Source organism: Temnothorax curvispinosus, unplaced genomic scaffold (genome assembly GCF_003070985.1).
Source record: "Temnothorax curvispinosus isolate PA1 unplaced genomic scaffold, ASM307098v1 QBEX01006321.1, whole genome shotgun sequence".
Lineage (NCBI taxonomy): Eukaryota > Metazoa > Arthropoda > Insecta > Hymenoptera > Formicidae > Temnothorax > Temnothorax curvispinosus.
Window position 1 is genome coordinate 563,841 of NW_020216101.1, and position 22,433 is coordinate 586,273.

Genomic DNA, 22,433 nt, shown 5'->3' on the forward strand with positions numbered 1-22,433 from the left:
ATTATTGTTAAATTAATACATATTTCTTGAATTTTAAAAACATTAAATCTTTCTAAATGCTAGGAAAAATTAAACGTGCGATATTTTTCGAGGAACTTCACTAAACATGATAAACTCTCCTACCATTGATAATCGTTTCAGAGAATAAAGAACAACCTGAGAAGCACGCGCACACTGTTTCGCGCTGTGGTCGCTGCAGGAGAGCAACAAAACGCTCGTGCGCTGGTAGTTGTCTCTCCTAACGGAGGAGTCGCGTGTAATCTTATCGCCGAGATAGCGACTACCTTAATCCTCGCTTATTCTATTTCTGCACGGCCGCCGTCTTTACGTGGGAGCGCGAAAGATGCGTACAGGGAAGAAAGAAAGAACGACGAGGGGAGGAGGGTTATAAAGAGTCGGGGCAGAGGAGGTGGAGGAAGATTGCAGGGGCTGCGTCAGGGAGCGAGCGTACCGAAAGGCCTTCGATCTGCATAGCAAATTGGCGATCGATATACGGTCACCGACGCACGGTGAATCGCGCGAGCCTCGAATTAAAGCTTATAACTTTCATGTCCGGCGCAATGTATCATTATGCGCGCGGACCCAGGGCTCCGCCGATGCAGCTGCCGTTACAGCGCATCGGCGACTGGTGGCGGGCGGCGGGCGCGAATATGTGCATAAAGCACGATAAATTATGCCCGCCAATAGATATCGATCGACGGATGACAGTCACCGAATGGTGATAATTGAGAAAAACTATGTCTAGTTTCGATGATTCGTGTTCCTTTTTGTGTAGTGACAATTAATAAGCATGGAATATATGGCTGGAATTAATATAAGACTGATTGAAATATTAAAATTGTGTAAATAGATTAAAACCGAAATGCGTGAGTAAAATATTAGTCACATCCAAATCGCGCCTATAATTTAGAGCTTTATTAAATCTATCGTGTAAGTACATTACATAATTACGATTTAATAATTCCCTTCGTAAGGACAGGCACAAATAACCACAAAATTTAGTTTTTTGAAATAGTAAATAAAATAGGATTAATTTATCTTTATATAACATTTTTTACATCAAACGATTATCATGTATCAAAGTAGCATATGAAATGAGGCGCTGACGCTAAAAGGGGAATCGCTCGTGGGATTGAAGAACGTTTTCGTCGCTCAGTACGTTGTTTGCAAATGAGACAGGACAGCCGTGACATCTGACACTTTGTGTGCTCTGTGTCCGGCCACTCTCTTTACCACGCACGTCAAGAAGGACGCTGACTTCTGGGATTGCTCCGTCGTATTAAGAACTTATTGAAACAATGGAAGTAATCACACGAATATCTTACCTCCTTCAATAAACATTCGTTAAAACCCAAAATGCAAGAGAAATTAAAACTGTTATTGACGATTTATCTTGATATGTAATGTGATATGATTAAATCTATGAACTGATTATATATCAAATGTCAAAAAGCAGTATACCTTTAACCAAATTAATAACGACATTATGAAAATAGAGAAAATATTTAACGTAGGTATGTAAGATATATTATGTATAGAATTTTTAATATCATAGAAATGGCAAAAAATTACTTCCATGTTTTCTTTAATATTCTGGGATATATTTATAAAAATAAATATAATTATTAAAATACTATACGTTAAAAGCAGTGTGCAAAATTATAATTCATATATATCAATTTAAAAACGAAATTATAGCCCTAATAGATGGGGTGAGGAAACAGAGATATTCTGAAATTTCTATTCTTAAAATTAAACCGACGTTTTTTACGTTTCTTAATTTGTATCATCCGATAGTTTGTTTTGCGTATATTGGCACGCACTTTCGGCGTGGCCGATTTCCACGTAGTAATATGCGGTAGATCGGCGCGTGCGCGACGGTAACGACGGTAGAGATTTAACGCGTACGTGTCACGCTTAGCACGCGTCAAAGTCACGAGGCGTGAAGGGACGAAGCGCGTAAACGAGATTGGTCGCAGCAGATCGTTCTACGTGGCTGGGTTAACGCGCGTGTCCGCTCCACTTCCGACATTAAGCCACCCTCGCGCGTAAGATGGTAACCCGTATTTAGCGTAACGTCGCTGGGAGATATTTTCAAAACTCGTGAGTCTTTGCAGCGCGCAAATCTCGTACGATCACACTGTCAAAAGTGCGAAATCTCCGTTAGCATATACACATCCACGTATGCACGTATCCGGATTACATTACAGTATATTTTAAAATAGTGAGAGAAAGAATAATTGTACATTATGCATGTATAATGTATACATATCACGTATATTAAATCGGTAAACTTTAATTAGAAAATTAGGAAATATTGCCAATTTCAATACTAAACTACTACTCGTCGCTGTCGCAGTTGACTTTGACTGTCAATTTATACATGAGATTACAGCTAATGAATGCACAAAAACAAAGCCTTGGAGAATTCATTAATTTAAAATATAACACACGCATTTGCACTATTGTTTAAAGGTGCTTATTTAAAATCCGCAATACTACTTTTTTCCTTTTGCGTACAACTTGGAATAATGTATTTTTACGGCAACGATCGAGGAATAATAAATAAATATTTTCTACTCGTTTTCGAACTTCAGCATCGATCTGTGTTGAAAATTTCAACCGCGAGCCGGAAAAGGTCGAGCGTGAAAAAGAGTAGTCGAGAACGTACGCCTCGTATACGTATTTACTTTACCACGCGTGTCCGCTCCACTTCCGACGCTTAGCGCCGCGACGCTTCGACGAGCGCGGCGTAACGATGTTAAAACCGCCCTCGCACGTGACAACGAAGGAAAACTCGCTTCTGTGAGATCGATTATAAACGCATTCTAGTGTCAACGAGGGTGGAAGAAGCGGCTTTGATATTAAATGGCAGTTCGTTGCACGATTATTATCTCTCTCGATTCCCCCGACGAGACTCCTCCGGATGCTTCTTTCGCTCTCGTTCAATGCGCTAAGGCTAAGTGATTACTTGCAGCACATTGCTACCCCAATTTATGGGCCATCCGATAAAATGTACAACTCTTCGAGTTTGTGTTTAATCCTCTTTGTTTTTTTTGTCTATCTCTCTCTCTCTCTCTCTTTCAACGTGCAATGGGAGCAGCGATTAAAGTTGTGACATTAATAGAGCAAGCAACAAAGTTGCAGCGAATAAAACTACGACGAAATATTATTCCGTTAACCGAGTTTCGATATAGCGCGCGCCTGTGATACTATGATAACCCTCGATTAACATGACATTTTTATAACGTAGGCAGTATATTCCCGCAAAGAAAAATTGCACGATAATCCTTTAGCATTGTAAAACATATTGTGTAACATCTTACACTTACACTTTCCAATACTTTAATTAATCTTTTTTCTCTCTTTCCATATAAAATTAGTTTATAAAACATAATATTTTTTGCTCACAAATTCCGCACTAATTTTCACGTTATACATGACGGGCATAACCATTATTAACAAAATATACGATCACCAAAAATGAAGTCGGAGAGACCAGCATATTATGACACATAATGAAATAACGTTATGGGATATTCATTATTAACGAAACATTGCTTTTACCAGCAATATTCGCGATTTCCCTATCCGATCGGAGCGAGACTTCGCGATAAGTATAGGTATCGATAATTAGGATGGGTCGACGGACATCGCGGCGCGCTTTCACCAATAAAGGGTGGCAAGATCGGATCGTCGCTTACCGGGTAACAGTTAGGGGCTGCCGCGCATCCGATCCTCCGGAGATTCAACCTCCTCCACCTTGGGACACTTTAATCGTACCGGACACCCCTCCTTATCTATCTCCTTATAGTCACAAATCACAATACAGCAGGCACTGAACTTAGCTTATACAGGGACCATCCTTTCCTTCCTTTATCACAGTAACAATCGAATGTTCGGGCCGTCGTCGTGCGGCGTGCACAGTTCGCGGCGTTAATACCCTCGGACAATACTCCAGTCGATATACAACGGAAACAACAATGAACAACAACGACTGCGGGATCGCTCGACGAAGCGACTCTTGATCACATTGCATTAGCACATACACACAGAAATTTCGCCGATCCCTTCAACGGCGGCACTTCACAGCCTCCGCCTCTCGCTCACGTGTGAACGAACGCTCCTGTCGAGATCGGGAATGGCACTACTCGATGACGATGTGCAATGACGATGCTCTCTCCCACGCGTTTAACGATTGTAGGCTTTCTCTCTCTTTCTCTCTCTCCCCCTCTCTCTCTCTTTCTCCCGATATTCCGCTATCATTAACAGTTAGAGGTTCGCGCGGGACACTAATACGAGCGGCCGGCTAGCGAGATCAATCAGGCACATCGAGATCACAGAATTCTCTGGTCCGTCGGGATATCACCGTCCAAGTATCACGTGACAGCTACTATATTGACGAACTCAATAAGCGGACTTGAATTGTCCCGCGACGATCCTTCGCCACGACGGACAATCGCGCGCGCTTTTTTTTTTTACGGAAGCAACGGCATCCCTCTCGAGAACAACCCCTCGTGGGACTTCCCCTTTCGCGCTCCGATGACTCCTCGTACGTGGTCCGGCTCTCTCGCTGTCGCACGAGAGTGAAAGAATGAGGGGAGAGGGAGAGAGCGCGTTGTTGGACACCTCGGAGAAGGAGAAAGACGTGGCGCACGTTCGCACAGCCGACAACACGGCGATCCTTTCAGTAGCGCGGTCTCGCGCCGACTGCGAGGAGTACGAGGCTGCGGCGGCTCGGAAGTTTCACCTTCGGCCGCGTTCGCCACCCTCCGTCCCTCTCTCCACGTGCTCGGCATCCCCCACTGACTTTCGTGTCTCACGGACCTTAGGTCCCCTCCGCCGTCAATGTTTAACCCGTGCCAGCTGGCCCCACCATCGACTTGGGTTATACCCTCTCCGACGACTCCGGCTCCGGAGACCGGTTCCCTCTCTTAGTCGTCGCGTCAGCCTAACCGAGAGCAATAGGCGCGAGGTACGCGCACGCACACCATCGCGCGTGGGTGCACGTACGAACGTCGAACCACGCCTATCTCCCTACCTCGTGCACGCGACCGACCAGTTCACGCTGTTTTTACTGGCGAAATAGCCAAGGGTGACCGAGAGCGAGAACGACATACAGGGACGAGGGAGGGAACAGGGTTGCACGCGACGTGTAGAATGAGGAGGAAGAGAGAGAGAAGGAGAGAGGAGAGGAAAAAGAGAAAGAGCGATCTTACTGGCGTCTCGCCGGGACTGCCCACGCGTCCAAGGGTGCGTACACACGTACGCACAGGCATTTTGATAAGAAAGCCGGCGCGGCGCGGCGTTGCACGCGCTGCATAGCTCTTAAACTATCACGGATGACTCTACGGTTTCCAATAGATAACATTGGAAAAGTTATCTTTTTATCAAATGATTCTGCTGCAAAGCACCATCAGACCATCGCAATCATAATTTTTCCTAAGCGAAATTCAATATATTCTATGTCTGACGACGTTTCAGGTGCCAATATTTTGTCGATGTCGCTTAATTATTGATTTTCATAAATTTGTCGTTTATTAAGAGATATTTAATTTGATCAGTAATAAGTATATCTTATTTAGTAACATTTTTTCAAGAATAATCGCAAACAAGTTGCCTAACAAATTTGGAACATCCACTCCGTTCCGTGAACGCAGAAACTCAAATATAGCCTTTTGGAAAGTTTCTGATAAAAATACCTGACGCGTCGTCCTCTCTTTGTACGACTTTTGTAAACAAATGCCCCTTGAGATATTGACACGTGGTTGAGGCTCCGGCCACACTTTAGACACGTGTCCACCATGTCGAGAGTACTCGCTAAGTGGCTGCTCGACCGTTTGAATTTTTTCTAGACGTTCGTATTTGCCTTTTTCCTCTTTCCATTTTTTCTTTTTTTCTACCGAAGAAGCCGCCGCGGCGCGGCGGCGACCTAATGCCAGATGGAGAACCGTAAAGCGCGGAATAGTCGAAGTTGATTTATTTTAGGAACTCTCGCGTGCCACGAATACAAATTTAACGTCATTCGAAATTATTAACGAAATTATTACCACGTAAAATAAAATACCCAAAAACGAGCAACGAGCTCGCTCAGTATAGTTTATCACTCGCTCTTGCCGAGCGGTCAAATATGATTTGTCGTTACAGACTTTCGTATAGGAAATCACGATTACATAATTTTTAATCGCCTTTAGATGATTTATGAACCACCATGATGATGATTTGTCGACATTAATAAGCTCCACAAAGACGAGGTCAATAATTTCATGTGAATCGTGACGACGTATGTTCGGAACCAGAAATCGCGATCTATCCCATCTTAATAATAAGTAATATTCCTATAATCGAGAGGCGTAATTTGGTAAGTGCGTAGACTAATACGAAGCCATTATATTCTTCTACTCTCACTCTCCTTTGTAATTATAACAAATTGATAGGTTAGAAGCTCGGGCCGGGCCATCGCTTATTGGAATAATTGCGCAATCCACGTCATTAGCCTTAATGAGCTCAGGTCGGATCTAACGCCTCTTAGAAACCGTTGCACTTTCGAAACGATCCATACGGCGCGGCATTTTCTCCACAGTGCGTGTGTCCACGCACCTCGTCGCCGCGCCGCGCCGCGTCCGTAAAATCTAACGTAATTGCAGGTTGGAGCGTGCGACACAACGCGCGTACAACATATATAGATCGTAATGTATCTTGTTGTTCTCTGATCTCTTTGTCAAGTGCGAAACAACTGATGCAATTTGCGTTATTCTGATTACCACTTCCTCGAATCGATGCTCACATGTTTGTCGATTATGAAAATGCAGTAAAATAGATGCACCGGTAAATGACTGTTTACTAGGAAACCATAATCATATCAAATTTATATTTATTTCTATTAATAGAGTTCTAAAAGATAGATCTAACACTGAGAGATCTAGAAATATACATATCAATTATAAACAAGTGTTATTTAATAATTTCGGAATTGCTGATTTGCTGAATACATTAAAATACAATTATTTATTTTTAATTTTTATTCTTGTACGTTATCATGTTTGTACTTACATCAATCACATCTATACTGATAAAATAATTAATAATTACAAATTAATTTATAATTAAAAATATATCTATTTATGATTATATATATTTTAACAATTCAAGGATGAACACTGATAAAGATAGATTTCCCGCGTATTTTTGAATGCACTTTCCTAGAAGGCAAAAAACGGTCATTGACTCGTATTAACGTAAAGACTGCACTTCCTTTTCTTCTTTTTTTTTTACGCGCGACTTTCACGTCATGTCGCACAAACCACGCGTGCGTACGTACGCGCATTGTGACGCACGCCTTTCGAGCTTTGCACCTGGGTGTATACCCACCTTTCCCGCAAGAAAGAGATCCTTACCTAAAGGCACGCACGAGATGATCCAGCTGTTTGATCTCCGCCATGCGCTCCCTTTTTAGGGAGCTCGTGCGCGTTACGTTGGGATTTCGTAACGGCATCTGCGTTTACAGAATCTTCGCGCTCGTAATGTCGCGTTATATCAGATTTTGCTAATACCTTGCATGACGAGAGAACACCCCGGTACCGGTAACAGATCTAAACCGCCATAATTTTATATACGGTACATCACACATAACACTTAAGAAAACAATATTTTCTAAATTTTAGGTATAATGAACTTAGCTATATATGTAACATTCAAGAAATAATTTCTATTATTTATGGAATTTTGACATTTTGCAAAAATTTAAATTAGTGCTATTATTTACCTTTATATTTTACTAAGTTTCTCAAATAGATAAATTTTGTCTTATTTTTATGTATGATAATATGTGTAAAAATAATTTTTAAGAAAATGTCTTTTTTTCGGGCATTCATTTTCGCATGATTCCGGCTGTGCACAAATGCGCGTGGCTCGCGACGAAAGGCGTATCCCATGAAGGATTCCCGGGCAGGAGAGAAAGGACCACGGCCCGGAGCCGAACAAATCCCGAAATAAATGTCATCGTGTATCATCGTGGTAACGTAATCCCGGATCGCGAAGACAAATGGCTGCGGAATACGATACGATGCACCGCGGTCGGTCGTCCGAGATGAGGAGCCTTCTCGTTTCTCGTATTTACATACCGCGGCGAAGGAAGGTCCCATAGGGAGGTGTTCGTCCTTTTCCGAGAGGCGAGAGAAGATACGATAACTTTGGAAGACGAATAGAGTGAGACGTACACGTCGTTAAGGTCGCCAGTAATGTACGATCGACGAAGGACGGACGGTGACTTCTCTTCCAGAAATCAGGATCGGATTCGCCCATCTCGAGGTCAAATAACACTTTCGCGTTATCAATTAAATTACTACACTCAGTAGTGTCAATTAAGTAATTTTACATTAATTGGAATTAATTAGAAATGGAATTGTGGAACTTGTGGATTAATTTTTGGATATGAAAAGCACAATTTTATTTTTTATTTAACTTGTACAAGAAGAAACGGAAAGAATTTCATCAAATAGTAATTACTATATCCCTGTTTCGAGAACAAATTTTGGTATTATTGAAGGATAACAATTTCGTGTAGCCGACATCTTAGTTTTGTGCAAGCATCTATACCGGCCCTGAGGAAGGAAAAACAAATCAAACGGTCGGTCATGCGTCAAGATTTTAAGCAAACACGTGCAGGTACGGCGCGCGCGAGCGCGCGTTCATGCGCGAGCACGCAACTGAGCATGCACGACTACGGGTATTAAAAAAGCGCGCGCGTTTGCTCTGTCTCGAAGACCTCTTCGCGGGCACGTACGACTAGAAGAGAGGAGTCTTGCTCCGAGAACTCTCCTCCCGATTTAGCCAGCCGTGTCACCGTCTCTGCTCACCTTCGGAAGGTCTCTCTTCAAGGCTGAAAGTCTAACGACCGTCATCCTCGATTCGTCATCCGTGATCGAACAGATAAGGGGATTACATGTCAATTCATCTAAATTCCTGCTTTCATTGATTGCTTTCGTCGGAAGAAAATAGACCCGAACTTAATGTACTCGCATTTTGATATACGATTATGTAACAAGCCACTGAAAATTTAAAAATAATCAGAATAAGAAGTGTTTATTACAGAAGAAAATTGCGATGTTTTTCGTATTTTACTATCGTCCAAGAGAAAAAATTAATTAAAAATTAACCTTTTTTAGGCTAATTAGAACATAATTTTAGTTAGACAATTATTATTCTGTAACGTATAATTATATATAGTTAATATTAATTTGTTCACTTAGAAATTCGAATCTTATTGGAGATATTCTGTAATTACTAATCCAATTAATTTAGAATGGCGATTTTACAGTTGTGAAATTCTTCCCTTTTTATTGGAAATGCAGCATGTCCATCTAAATATAATTTAATCTTTAAGATATCTATGGAATAAACTTGTAAAGCAATATAATAGGAAGGTCGGGCGCCGCTTGAGAATCATAAATATACGGATTAGTACACGGGCGATAGAAGTAACGTAAAGAGGACAGAGGAAATTTAATGCCTGCATCATGAAAGTGGCACATGGAATACCGAAGTAATTTACACGATCCACCTACGACACAACAACGCGTAGCGCAACAGGTTCCCAAATGTGGCGAAGCGGAACACCGAGAATTCGAGCGTAAATTATGACGTTGGCTTTCCTAATGCACCCTAATACGGTCGTGACTGGTCGCGTTCGCAGGAAAGGGGATAGATCGGCGGGGAAAGACTTCGAAGGAAAACGAATAATTTGTCGGGTGCGGCGACCATTTTTCCACGCAATCTCCCATCACGAGCGCGCGAGAAGAGAGTGAGAAAAAAAGTAAAGGCACGGAGAAACGTGTGTGGAGAACGAGGAGCGGAGTGGAAAGCGTAGGCGGGGCGCATACCAGAGGCACCTGCTCATTTACTTTGCGCCGGTCGGCTGTAACCGGTGTAGAGAGGGAATCCTCATTAGGATTTTGCCCCTACCATGCTATCGCGACTGCCGCCGCTTGAGTGTGTTCCTATCGCGACATTGAGGATGGAGAGGAAGAGAGAGAAAAAGAGACCACGATTTATTCTTGGGGAGATACATTCTTGATAGAATCTAAATGCGAATACGTATTTACAGGATTGTAGCATCAGTTATATAAGATAAATAATGGTGAGTAAGAAATCATATAGATGGTTTTTTGTATGAAGAACACTCCCGTCGTTGCGAAGATTAATTACGAGAATGGAATTTTAAAGAGTGGACGGATAACGAAAAGATAGAGATGAGTAAAGATATTCGTTGTACCCATGCAGGATAATTACTTTGTTGGATAATTTAATTCAAAGATAGTGAATCCGTTAGAGTAACGTTGGACATTACATTAAATGAGAAGAGAAATAAGATATAAGAAGGTATAATAAAAATAGAAAATTTTGTAAAATTCTTTTGTACCGATTTTCTTTCCTCTTCTTAAAAAAATGAGAATAATTTTTCTAAAAAAAGAAAAGAGAACTATTATATACTTTGATAAAGGTTTTAGGACTGTTATACACCCAAGATAAACAATTGAAGGCAGACAAGAATGTTAAAAACCACCTATTTTATATTAACTTATTGTTAATGAAGTTACAGGCTATTAATCGGTGATTTTTTTCCCGGTCATAAAATTCTTCCTTCTTTACGTTATATGTATAGTATTTTTCAACGCCTAAAGAGATTTACAAGACGTTGAAGAGAGGGTGCCCGAGTATGAAGAGAGAGTGAGAGATTACAGAGGGCTCCAGTGCGCGGAAGAACGGGAGGGATTGATGAGGGAGAGAAAAATAGCAAAACCGCAGCACCCTCCGTACTGGGCGTGCGACGCAGGACGGAAAAGGGGGCCCCACAGGACCCCGTGTAAGATCTCACATAAAGATCGTCGTCCGCACACAATAATGGCCCTCGGGCTGGCTGCCTGTCCTGTCGCCCGTATTCCCCGTGACCTCGTCGGCGACCGTTATGATGAGACGCTCGCTGTTGCAGCTTGCCTTGTACTCCGCGTGTAAACCACGCGTGTACGTGCCTTTTAGGGCCCCCTCCGCCCCCTCACCGTACACGTATTCACGAGACAATGGCACAGGAACAACGAAGCCGCAGGGGTGCGATGTAGCCCTCTGTGTGATGCAGCTATCTCAATTTGTATCTTTCGCGAGAGGTGCGCAACGCCGAGTTGCCCGTCATGTTGCGTTACGTCTACTTCTAGGCATCGAAGGATCTGCGAAGATAATTATGATCTTGTGGGGGGCCTCACCGCTATATCAATGCTCTGAGAAAATCTTTTGATCGGAGTAATCTGGAAAAGAAAGGGAAATTGTTCCTTCTTTCCCTCTTTTGCAAATTGTTAAAGCTTAAGAGATTTCAAATTTTGTTTAACTACCCAAGAATCTAAAGATACGATCATAAAAACATACAAACATTTAAAAATTGTAAACATATTTAAAATTGTCAGTAAACCTAATGTGAAAAAATACTAAAATGATATAATTAAAATATTGTAAGCAGCCATAAGATCTTAGATACTAATATCGTAAGTGATTTAGACTGTACAATTTTTTAAAATGAAAGACGATGTCTTTTGCCGATGTTAAAATAGTCTGCGTGATCAGGAAAAATCTTGATATGCTTATGATCGCACATACATGTGTTGTAGATCGAAAAGAAATATTTTCTAATTGTAAGAAACTTGCATGCCACGGTCGGCGTATGTGTGTACCGCGTGAATGTCTATAATTCTTTTCAGGAATAGCATAGGTATCCCGCGATGTGACGATACACGTTGACAGAATTGACGCGTAATTGTACGCTATATACTGTTGCTCCGCGGGCCATAATGAAGCCTTATTATTAACGATCGCCCGCGGCAGATCGCGCCGATGGTTTCACACGCTGCGAGAGTCCTCCTTTCAACGTGTGCCCGGGCGCGCGAAACCTTTATCGGTCTTCTGAAAGAATATCGAGCTCTCCTTTCGAAGCGACGTGAAAAGAGAAGTCGGGCCCCAAAGAAACCTGAATTGGTTCACCGCCGCTATACTAACCGCGGTAACGTCCAGTAGCGACGCGTCATGCGAGCACGGTGATATTACGACGCAGAATGAACGTTTAGCATAAATTATCGCAATGCGAAAAATTTTAAAAGAATTATTTATTATTTCATATTTTTGCATCTTGTAATTCTCCATATACACCATCCGTTAGTATAATATATTGAAAATACGTTTCATATAATAGAGGATTTTTTTGGACAACATACTTTTCGTTATTGATGATATGGTTATGCCAAAATTGTAAAGTTTTTTGAGCAAATGTTACAAGATAAATATACATGTCGTGACTTTCAGATGGCATGTTTTCACAAAACGTTAAAAATTATCGTCATGAGTTCCTTACGATTTCTCGTAGATTTCTTCAATTGATACGCAAAATATATTGAAATATCGTATATAAACGTTTTATGTAAAATAATTGTGTAACGGTATTGATTGATGGAGAATCAAATAAAAATACCTATACACTCTCTAAGATTTCAGAGAGAAATTCTTATGGCATCATTGCTTCGCGCGGTCGTTTTCATACGAGACTTGCCTTGGCCGCTATGTAATTAGACGGACGGATTTAGTGTTCCGAGAACTAATGAGAGGCCATCACCATTATTCCTGGACTACTGCGTGAGAGGCTGAACGATATGTAACAAAAATTATGATGCTTAAAACGCATTATTGATCAAGTTACTAGCCTGTCGCATTGTTTTTCAATTAACGTGGATATTAAAGTAAAGTTTTAATAAACAGAATTATAGAAAAATAATATTAGGAATGATTAAATATTTTAAAAAGATAGAATTTGTGCTTTTATGTTTGCTAATTTATATATACTTGTTAATTAATTCAATTTTAATTTTAATCATATATTTCTAAACAAGAAAAGAATAATGTGGAGTGTGTAATTCATAAGAAAAAATAAAAAATTATTTTATTTTAATTTATAATGGTTGTAGTAAATATGAATAATATAAGAAGTACATACATGTATATATCGAATCTTGCAAAGAAAAAGCGCAAATATAAATGCTTTAATCTTGATACTTATAATTTTTAAATTTTACGGATTACTGTACAAAATGCGAAAAAAATGAGAATATCTACAATACAATAAAAGATAAGGAGTTTCTTGTATTGGCTAAATCGGAGAATTATAAATTTATGACCATGGCGATGACACGCCTCTTGAGGAAAGAACCCTGACCTGGTGTTAGGAAGGTTTATGCTCCTTTAGTTGGTTTTCGTCGTTCTTCTTTTCTCTCTTTTTCTATTGCGAGTGAACATCCCGCGATCTTTACGGTTCTTTGAACGGGACGGCGATGTCCACTACAATTTCAAGGCGCGTAGCTCGCGTACCATTGTCCTTAAATGGTGCAAACAGGAACAACGGGCGGTCCATCTTCGTTGACCCATTGCCTTTCTACCCCCTCTTTGCTATCCCGAAAGAAAAGTCAAAGCTGTCAAAAAGCTTCCGAATCTTTATGGCCACCGAGTTTACAAGAGGCAGTGAAAGCAATCCCTTGTAGGCTTCTGAAGGGCGTGTAAACGTTTCTAAAAGCTAATATTCTTTTTCTGATTTATGTGCGGGGGCGGTTACGCGTGCTAAATGTCCATTTATCTGCGAACCTCTGACAAATTGGCACTTACTATTGGAAAGTCGGATTTTCCTTTTGAAGAAAAGGGAAAATGGAGACACGGGTGAACGTTCGGAGTAAAGCGGCAAGATGTATGTCAACTTGCGGTTTCTATGCCAGATTTGACAAACGATGTGCCATATACTCTCTTGATTGTTTTTCTATTCACTTCTCATTATCTTTGATATTGAATTTAATATGTTGAAATTATATATATAATTTCTTTATTACATCTTTATGTAAGAAAGGTAAATTTGATATATGGTTATTAAAATACTTGATATTTAAAATTAGATCAGATTAAAATAAATTTTTATTTTGTTAAGCAGATTCTTTTAACATGATCAAAGAACCCTTATAGAAATTTAATACTGTAAGTGATTTTTTGGCTAGTAATTAATTACTTAAAAACACTATTAAAAGCACTGTTAATAGTGCTTTTAATAGTGCTTTTAAATGATTAATCACTAGCCAAAAAATCACTTACAGTATTAAATTTCTATAAGGGAATCGATAAATGAATTACTTAAAAGAATTGTTAATCAACTCCCTGCATTTTATACTCGTACCTACACATCTTGTAATTATATAGTTGCAGCTATAAAACTAAATTTATCTGTAGATATGTATTTCACATGCCTCGGCAAAAAAATGTACGCCCGTTTTCTTTCGCGAGTCACGGTATTGAACGAACATCAAAGATGTTTGCATCATTTCGAGAGGTATTGGACTAGTTACGTGCTGAAAGCAGAAACATCACACTATACCCAATCTTTATTACCGTTCCCTGTTCTATTATTTCGCGCTGATTAGCCGTCTTAAGTTCGGGGGGCCTCGCAGGCCCCGTCGAAAGGCAACGGACGTTATAACTTCCTGATGTGTGACGCGATAAAAAAAAAGCGTGAAAGAAAACGAGACGGCGGCGGCTGAATCAGTACTAGCGCTACTTTGATCGAACTCAGGTCACAAAGAGCTCGCCTCGTCACCGGTTGAATAGTTCCGGCTAGAAGGAGGTTGGATTAGGTGAGGCTAAGTTACGAAGGTGGAGGGGCCCCTAGCAGCAAGACGGCGTCTTGAATGGGGCACGTGCTACCGTCGTCGTGATCTTTTGGGCCCTACGTCTGGCGATCTGTCTCTCTCTCTCCCTCCCTTCCGTTTGTCCGTTTGCTTGCCCGTCCATCTGATCGTCTAGAGACGGATCTAGGTCTAGACTAGGGAACTCCTCGATGTTTCTTTTGGCTCGCCTCGCCAGCTGCTCCGCCAAAGTTACGATTCCTGCGGCACGTGTCTCTCTCGCGTGTACGGATCTTTTTATGTACAAACCTCGGGCCATCCTCGCGGCAACGATGACCATGACGGATACGTAGCGTAGCAAATTCGCTTTTTGATTACACGATCTGATTCGGTATCTAACGCATCTTGAGGTGCACAAGAAATTGGTAATTGCGGTACAATTAACATTATTATTCGATGGAAATTGATATGTAAGATCAAGAAAACAAATTAATTTGAGTATTACAGAAAAGACTAAGCAATGATCGAGCATACAATTTTTTACAGTTATAATGAACAGTTTTCTTTGTTTTTATATTTTTTAAGTAAAATAATTAATTAAAGAATATTTAAGTCAAAATAATTAAAGATTGTTTGTGAAAAGTATTTTGTGCTTCATCGTCAGTGATTTATTTTATTTTACATTAACTTTGACTTTATTTATAATAATTTATTCTCTTATCACGTGTCTAAAATATACATTTAGATGCAAAAGCATAGAGCATAGTTATATTGTTTTAGTGTGCTTTGTGAAATCTATTCTTTATTAATAATAAATTTTGAAGAACTATACAGATCTTTTGCACAGGATGCAGTTTATATGCATCGCAAGACCTCATTGAACGATGGCGGAATCGCTCGGCAAGTCTGCAGTACGAGAGAAAAGAGTCGTGCGAGGGTGCTCGCGTGCCGGGACGCAAATGCGTGCGCGCTACGCATCTGTCACCTTTAGGGCAGGCGCATACACGCACACACGATGCTTGCGCGCATATGATCGCTATACGCGGAACGTATTTATACGTATGACGCGTGCACGTAATCCAGCCCCTAGGCATCCGTACATCCGTGCATGCGTGCGTACGTGCGTGCGTGCGAGTTCGGGCATGCAAGAGCTAGTGATATATGGTGCACATATACAATAAGGTCGGTACATCCAGCCCCCAGTTGCTATGCTACTGGTAGGTACGTATGGCGATCAAAGGGTTATGGCGTAGTGCATTGGCATTTCTTCACAGTACACTGACATACTCTGTCGACAGAAATCGCAATCCTGAATAGATACTTTCGTTTACCACGACGTGCCGCGACAGCCGCTGAAATGCAATAAATCGGCCGATAACAAATTGCCGCCGAGTGGCAGTCTACTTCGATGCGATAACCGGAATTGCGTGGGGATTTATGATCGAATGGTATCTGTACAGCCAGGCCATATCGAAACTTACGATTCCGTTGTCCTTGGAATTTCGAACGTAGATCCGTCTTGTTAGATTTGTTAAATTATAAATAATAATATTGTTGTAACGTTATAAATGATATGTAAAAGTTAAAAAGAAAGTATTTTATCAAGAGAGTATTAATATCGAAACATAATAACATGATAAAACGAAATTGAGACGAAATAGTATTTAATTTTTTACAAATTTTTAACTTAAATCACTTAAAATCATATACAGAATGCAAAATCGATTTTGCGTTAATATAAATAACTATTAAAAATTCTAATTGCGCAAATATTAAATTTTAGGCGCAACATAAAATGACGGATGCGCGTGACGAACGTCTTAGATATTTCTAAAGCATTTTGATTATATTATCGTATAACGCATTCAAACGTTAACTGAAGCATTGCCGTTACATTAGTCGGCAAACGGCAATATTGGAATTTTTTTACAGCGTTGACATATACGCAAACAAACTTCGTATCGAACGCCACCACCGTCATAACATCGCCAATAAATCAGGAATAATAGATCCGGTGAAACAAGTTCATTCTTTCGAAACTACTTTCACTTCATTGTATTTCACATTGCAGTTTTGTTTAAGTACCGCTACGTGATGATAAACCGCGAATAAAATCAATCAATCGATGTCGAAATCCCTTCATGGAGAATGTGATGTTGAAGAATATATTATTGATTATAACTCTAGCCTGTTTTCTCCTAACAAAATTCAATTTTTATAATTAAACATGATAGTTTGATGTTACTTAGAATTAAGCAATAGGCATTCACATACTTGACTTGGCTTAATTTTAGATATCTAATATTCTCGTAATTTTGTATTTTTATTTTTCTTTTCACATAACATTACAAAAATTAAAAGTAGAATTAGCTTATTGTTTTTTAACATTGTTGGAAGCTTAATTAATTTATTGCACTTTAATTTAATACATCTAATTCATTTATGCTAAACAGACTGACTATACCACAGTAGTTATATACCATTCAAATTTAACAATAGATGATATGTGAGAGAGAGAGAGAGAGAGAGAGAGAGAGAGAGAGAGAGAGAGAGAGAGAAATGATACACAGACATATTTACAATCTTTTTAATGTTGTGCAGATTCAACAAAGATGTAATTATAAAGCGATATAATTACATATAAAATAATAAACTCATGCGTGTATATTGATTCGGAAATCTATAAAATACGATAATAACGATTTATTATTTTACATGTTATACCTAGTATAACAATGAATCGTTTGCAGAACGGTCAACTGTTGATTATTATTATGCTACCGAAATATTGGATTGGAGTTACAATGTTACAATACACCGCGCAACGATGTCGGAGTCAAAATTTCTCGACAACGGCGACGGATTGACTGTATCTCGTCGTCGTATTTTAATGTCATTGCAGCTGTATCTTCATTGGCACGGAGATATTTCGCTGTGTCCGCAATAAGATTAACCGATTACTCATTTAAACTTACATGAAAAATTCTTATTCGTTTTTTCTTTCTTTTATATCGTATTTGATAGCAATGCAGATTGTGCTTTGATAACGTTATAATATAACGTTATAAGCAAAGGTCAATTGAGATATGACATAAAAGTCCAAGATTTTGGTGACAGAAGATTATATTTAATTCAATGATTCATGTATATCCTTAAATCACAATGGAACAACTGGGAAGTACAGTAATACGTTAGGAATTTGTGATGAAAGGTTTTTGGAGTTTCGATTATTATCTGACATCTGAAAATCATAAGAGGTGTCTTTGTGCTTTTTTAAATTATTACGTATCTTTTATCGATAATATTCGATTTTTATCTAACATCTGAAAAATCAATAGAGTTATCTTTGCGCCTCTTTAAATTATTACGTATCTTTTATCATTATAGTATTTATAAATCATGTTTAACCAAATCAAATTTAACGATAAAAATTGCACGATAAAGGGTTTCTTTATTAATCAAATTTTCATGTCATAACCATTGTTTTACGGATGACGTACAAAAACTGCTATTACTCATGACTAAAATTTGACGTTGCATAAAGATTTTTCTGCTAAATGATACGGATAATATTTTTTTTACATAAACAGGAAATATGTGTCTTTGATAGAGATCGATAGATATGATAATCCTTGTTCGCGATAATGTACATTTATAAAAGCCGGTCCGTTTGACTGTAACCAGTCACGGTATTTGAACGGATGAGAAAGGTGTTGCAACGAACGTTACATCTTTTCTTTTTTCAAATCTTGGACTGACTGGACAATAGGCGATGAAGGGTAAGCGCTTAACGTATCTCCGTAATAAGATTATTAAAATAAAACAATAGAGATATACATTTACATCGTACATGTCGAGAGTTTTATTAATTCAAATTTAATAATTTAATAAATAATTGACATTTTGCTGATTGTAATAAAAGTCGATTATATTACAATCTGATTGTACTACGATTGACATCTTAGCAATGACTTCGTTCGGTACAGGAATATACGTAATTGCTATCGCCTTCCTGGCATCTTGGACTGAGGTTACTGCGAAGGAATATCAACCTGAAGAATCGATTCAGAAGGAAGGAGTTTACCAGGACATTCCGATAAAATGCCCATTCCCAGAGACAAACATCACGACTAATCTTCCACATGAAACCGATTGTACAAAATTTTACAAGTGCTTCCTGGGTAAAGGAGTCTTACAAGACTGTCCTCTGATGACCGCGGGAGACCCGAATAAAAGGTTGCACTACAATAGGCGCGAACAGGTTTGCGATTGGCCATGGCAAGCCGGTTGCGCTCAGTGTCCTGGAAAGGACAAAAATGGCAATTGGCCGCGGTCCAAAATACCTCACGAAACAGACAATTGTAGGATGTTCTACGTGTGCGAAAACGGTGAAAAGCGTTTGGAATATTGTCCTGCGGATAAGTGCTTCAGTCGCACATGCCAAGATTGCGTTGGAAATCGTGCGGGTGGAAATTGTGGAAATCTGGAATTATGCACGAATGGCGTTAAAATCCCTCACGAATGTCATTGCGATATGTATCATGAGTGTAGTAATGGTAACTATGTTCTTAGGTATTGCTATGGCGGTCTTCACTATGATCGCACGAGTAAGAAGTGCACTACTCCCGACAAAGCTAAATGTGTAAATTAATTTAAGATGCTTTTCCGTATTGCAAAATAAAGCAGACAACATTTTTGCTAAAAAAAATCAACAAATAATCCGGCCTGATTGAAACTTTGTAAAACTATGAAAGAGCCATGTTTGTGTCAGACTATCGAATACTAATTACCTACATTTAAAATAAACTTGTAAGATAGAAAGAATTCCTTGGAATAATTTTATCCCTCTGCGGAAAGATTAAAGGAGGCATGATGAGACGTATGAAAATTAAACGTGCATTACAACAAGTAATAGAAACATATAAACGAGCCTGTTTCCATCAGTTCTATTTATATTAAGGCAATATGAAGATATATAGATATCTGAAGTAGATATTACATCCGGAGGTTAAAAGGTGATTTTCGCGCGCTGCGGAGCGAAGGAGTGGTCTATTTTGTCTGGAGCTGTCTGTGTGCTAACGTATTCTTATGAGCTACCCGCCTTGCTGCCCGTATCTCAGATGCAATCAGTTCCAACCGCGAAAGAATGAGTGGATTGCATGTCGGCTACCCGCGTTACTACTTGTAACATGCGCGAATTATGTAAGTACCGAATCGCCCGCGTGTGCCAACGCGAGCGTGTACGCACCGCTATTATTGTACGATAGTGTATCTGCGTTAGACGATATACCTATGGTGTCTATCGTACCTTACCTCTCACTTTTTTTTCCTTTCATTCCGCATACTCATGCTTGATTTATGTGATACCCTGCGTGTTTGCCATAACTTACGGCGGAAAGTCTCGGAGCAGAATATCGAGAGACTTTTCGCGAATGTTCGTAATATCTGTTTTACGGATTAGGAGTTCTGAGAAAGTGATAATGAGGATAAATAAAATCAATATCAGCAAATCCACAATCCTCTTATCTTAATTTTAAGTTATAGAAATGGATATTCCGTATATAGTCCAATACGATGCATTTATTTTCTTAATTAAAAAAATTATATATGTGTACATATAAAGGATCTCGGATAATATTTTTATCTGGAACCAAATGTTCCAAAGATAGGCTCCGTTTATGCGCGGTAAATGCGCGTCTTGCTTTTTGAGAGAACCAGCGTTTTACACCGCTACGGGATATTGGGTAGAAAAAGCACTGGCAGTATAGCGAGTTTTACGATGAAACGCATAACGGCAGTACGTTTAAAAATAATTGCCGCCACGATGGGCACGATTAATGCTATTGCCGGAATTAATTATTGTGGCGGTAGCTTATTAGATATTTTTATTACCGCTCGTTAAAAGCGTGCACGCGAGCGCGTACGAGAAACTTGCTCTCGGTACACATTCTCCGCAAATGATATCATTTGAAAGTTTATTTTTACCAAACGCACGTTTTGTTGAGGGGTTAACGCTCATAAAGTTAACGCTCGCTTATCGTTCTCGCTGACAGCTTTACAATCGGGCCCCGTTGTTCTTGAGCCGGGGATGACGCCTGAGTTCACGTGTATACGAAACGGACAAAAGGAACCGATTTAATTGTCAACGTGGCGGAGGAACCGTTAATAAATATATCGGAGCGATAGATGCAGACAGACAGACGCCGGTACTAACGATCTCTGATAAGGCAAACGGCCATTTCTTTTTAATGACATTCGTTGCAGCATACGTCACCCCCGCCCACCGTTGCCCCAAAGCAATTAGCAGACAAACTTTTGTGATATCTCCCGCCGATAATCTCTGGCGACGTGAGTAACGTTTAAGCGCTTCATAATGTTAATAGAAATTTCCTTTTCTTTTAATTTTAATACATCATGAAATTTGTACAAGTATCTTAGATTTGATAAATAGTTTATAAGTGAAAGAATATGAGACAATTAAATAATCTTACACAAAAATTACGCCAATAATATTGATATGCTTTGCAATTTAGTAAAACGAGGTTAACTGAATGTAAACATGATAGACAATTATAACAGAATATTCATAACTCTGCGGGCAGGGTTTGTTAAATAAATCAGCGCCACATTTCTCCATCACTAATTCAGTCTTGTCCATCCTGATAAATATGAGAAGTCGGGAACCTTTGTTTATATCAACAATCTTTTATTAAGACAGTCTTTTAATTCTTTCGCCTTTAGTCTTTTAATTAAAATATATTAGAGAAATACATTTAAGAGTATTAAAGAGAATATAAAAAATAATCGAATATTTTAGTCTGAATGACTTGCTAACTCTTCCATGGCTTTTTTTGTTCATGTAAGCAGAGTCTGGTTTAAGATAAAATTAATGGTATGTAAATTCAATAAAGTTTCTGATAAGGAATCACGTTTCGCGACGATCTCACCTCTCGTGCAGATGGCAGCGTGAATCCGTTTATCGACGGTCGTTCAATGGTGACAACGAGATGGAGAGCACCTTTCAATGCCAGTACACTTCGTAGCCAACACTCCACTTCACTTGGGACTCATATGCATTTGTCTGACACTTTTGAAAATTCACTTTCTAAACAAGTCAGCTTCTACTAGGATGAAAAGGGAACTGACATGGCCACAAGTTCATCGGCAGTGTTCCACTTCTTTTGTTGTCAAGCTTTCGACAACCTTATCTCTCACAAATTGTCCATCAGTTTGCGCCGCGGTCGCTCTTTCATAGTTCGCGTGAAAACAGTTATACAGAGATACTTTCAACGATATCGAGTGAAACACACATACTTGAGGTACACTCGGAGATCTTGAACGTAGTAGACTTAGTAGAGTATAACAATCTTGTTTATACTCCGTTCGACACTTTCCACATTCATGGTAGTCGTGTCATTGATCTTAGTTCGGTGAATAATCCGTAAATAGACCAACTTCGACGAAATTTCGAATGATTACAACCGTCGACCCGACATCATTTGTTTTGGAAACTCACAAGTGACTACGACTTCTTGATATTCTGGAAGTTCTTTCTCGAGAGAGACTACTCTTTCACAAGCAATAATTTTCCATTGTGATGCGAGCTAACGGTTAAAACTTCTTTTCGATCAATACTCACGATTCGATTCGATCTGCTATCCAGAAGCGAAGCAATCGATATCTCGACGTCCTTTCTTTGAGATTTCTTTCGAAGATCTCGCTGATCCAGTCGTACCCTGG

General features: G+C 39.5%; 1 protein-coding gene across 1 annotated transcript in view; it reads right to left on the bottom strand.

The window, feature by feature from the left end:
- Positions 1–21,855, bottom strand: part of LOC112455682 (oocyte zinc finger protein XlCOF8.4) — a 59,802-nt gene extending 37,947 nt beyond the window's left edge. Inside the window, exons 1-2 of the mRNA XM_025017771.1 lie at positions 21,840–21,855; positions 21,641–21,759 (exon numbers count right to left, since the gene is read on the bottom strand). Of these exons, the coding sequence (XP_024873539.1) occupies positions 21,641–21,759; positions 21,840–21,855 (135 nt within the window). The remainder of the gene's footprint in view (positions 1–21,640; positions 21,760–21,839) is intronic.
- Between the last annotated feature and the right edge of the window lie 578 nt (positions 21,856–22,433).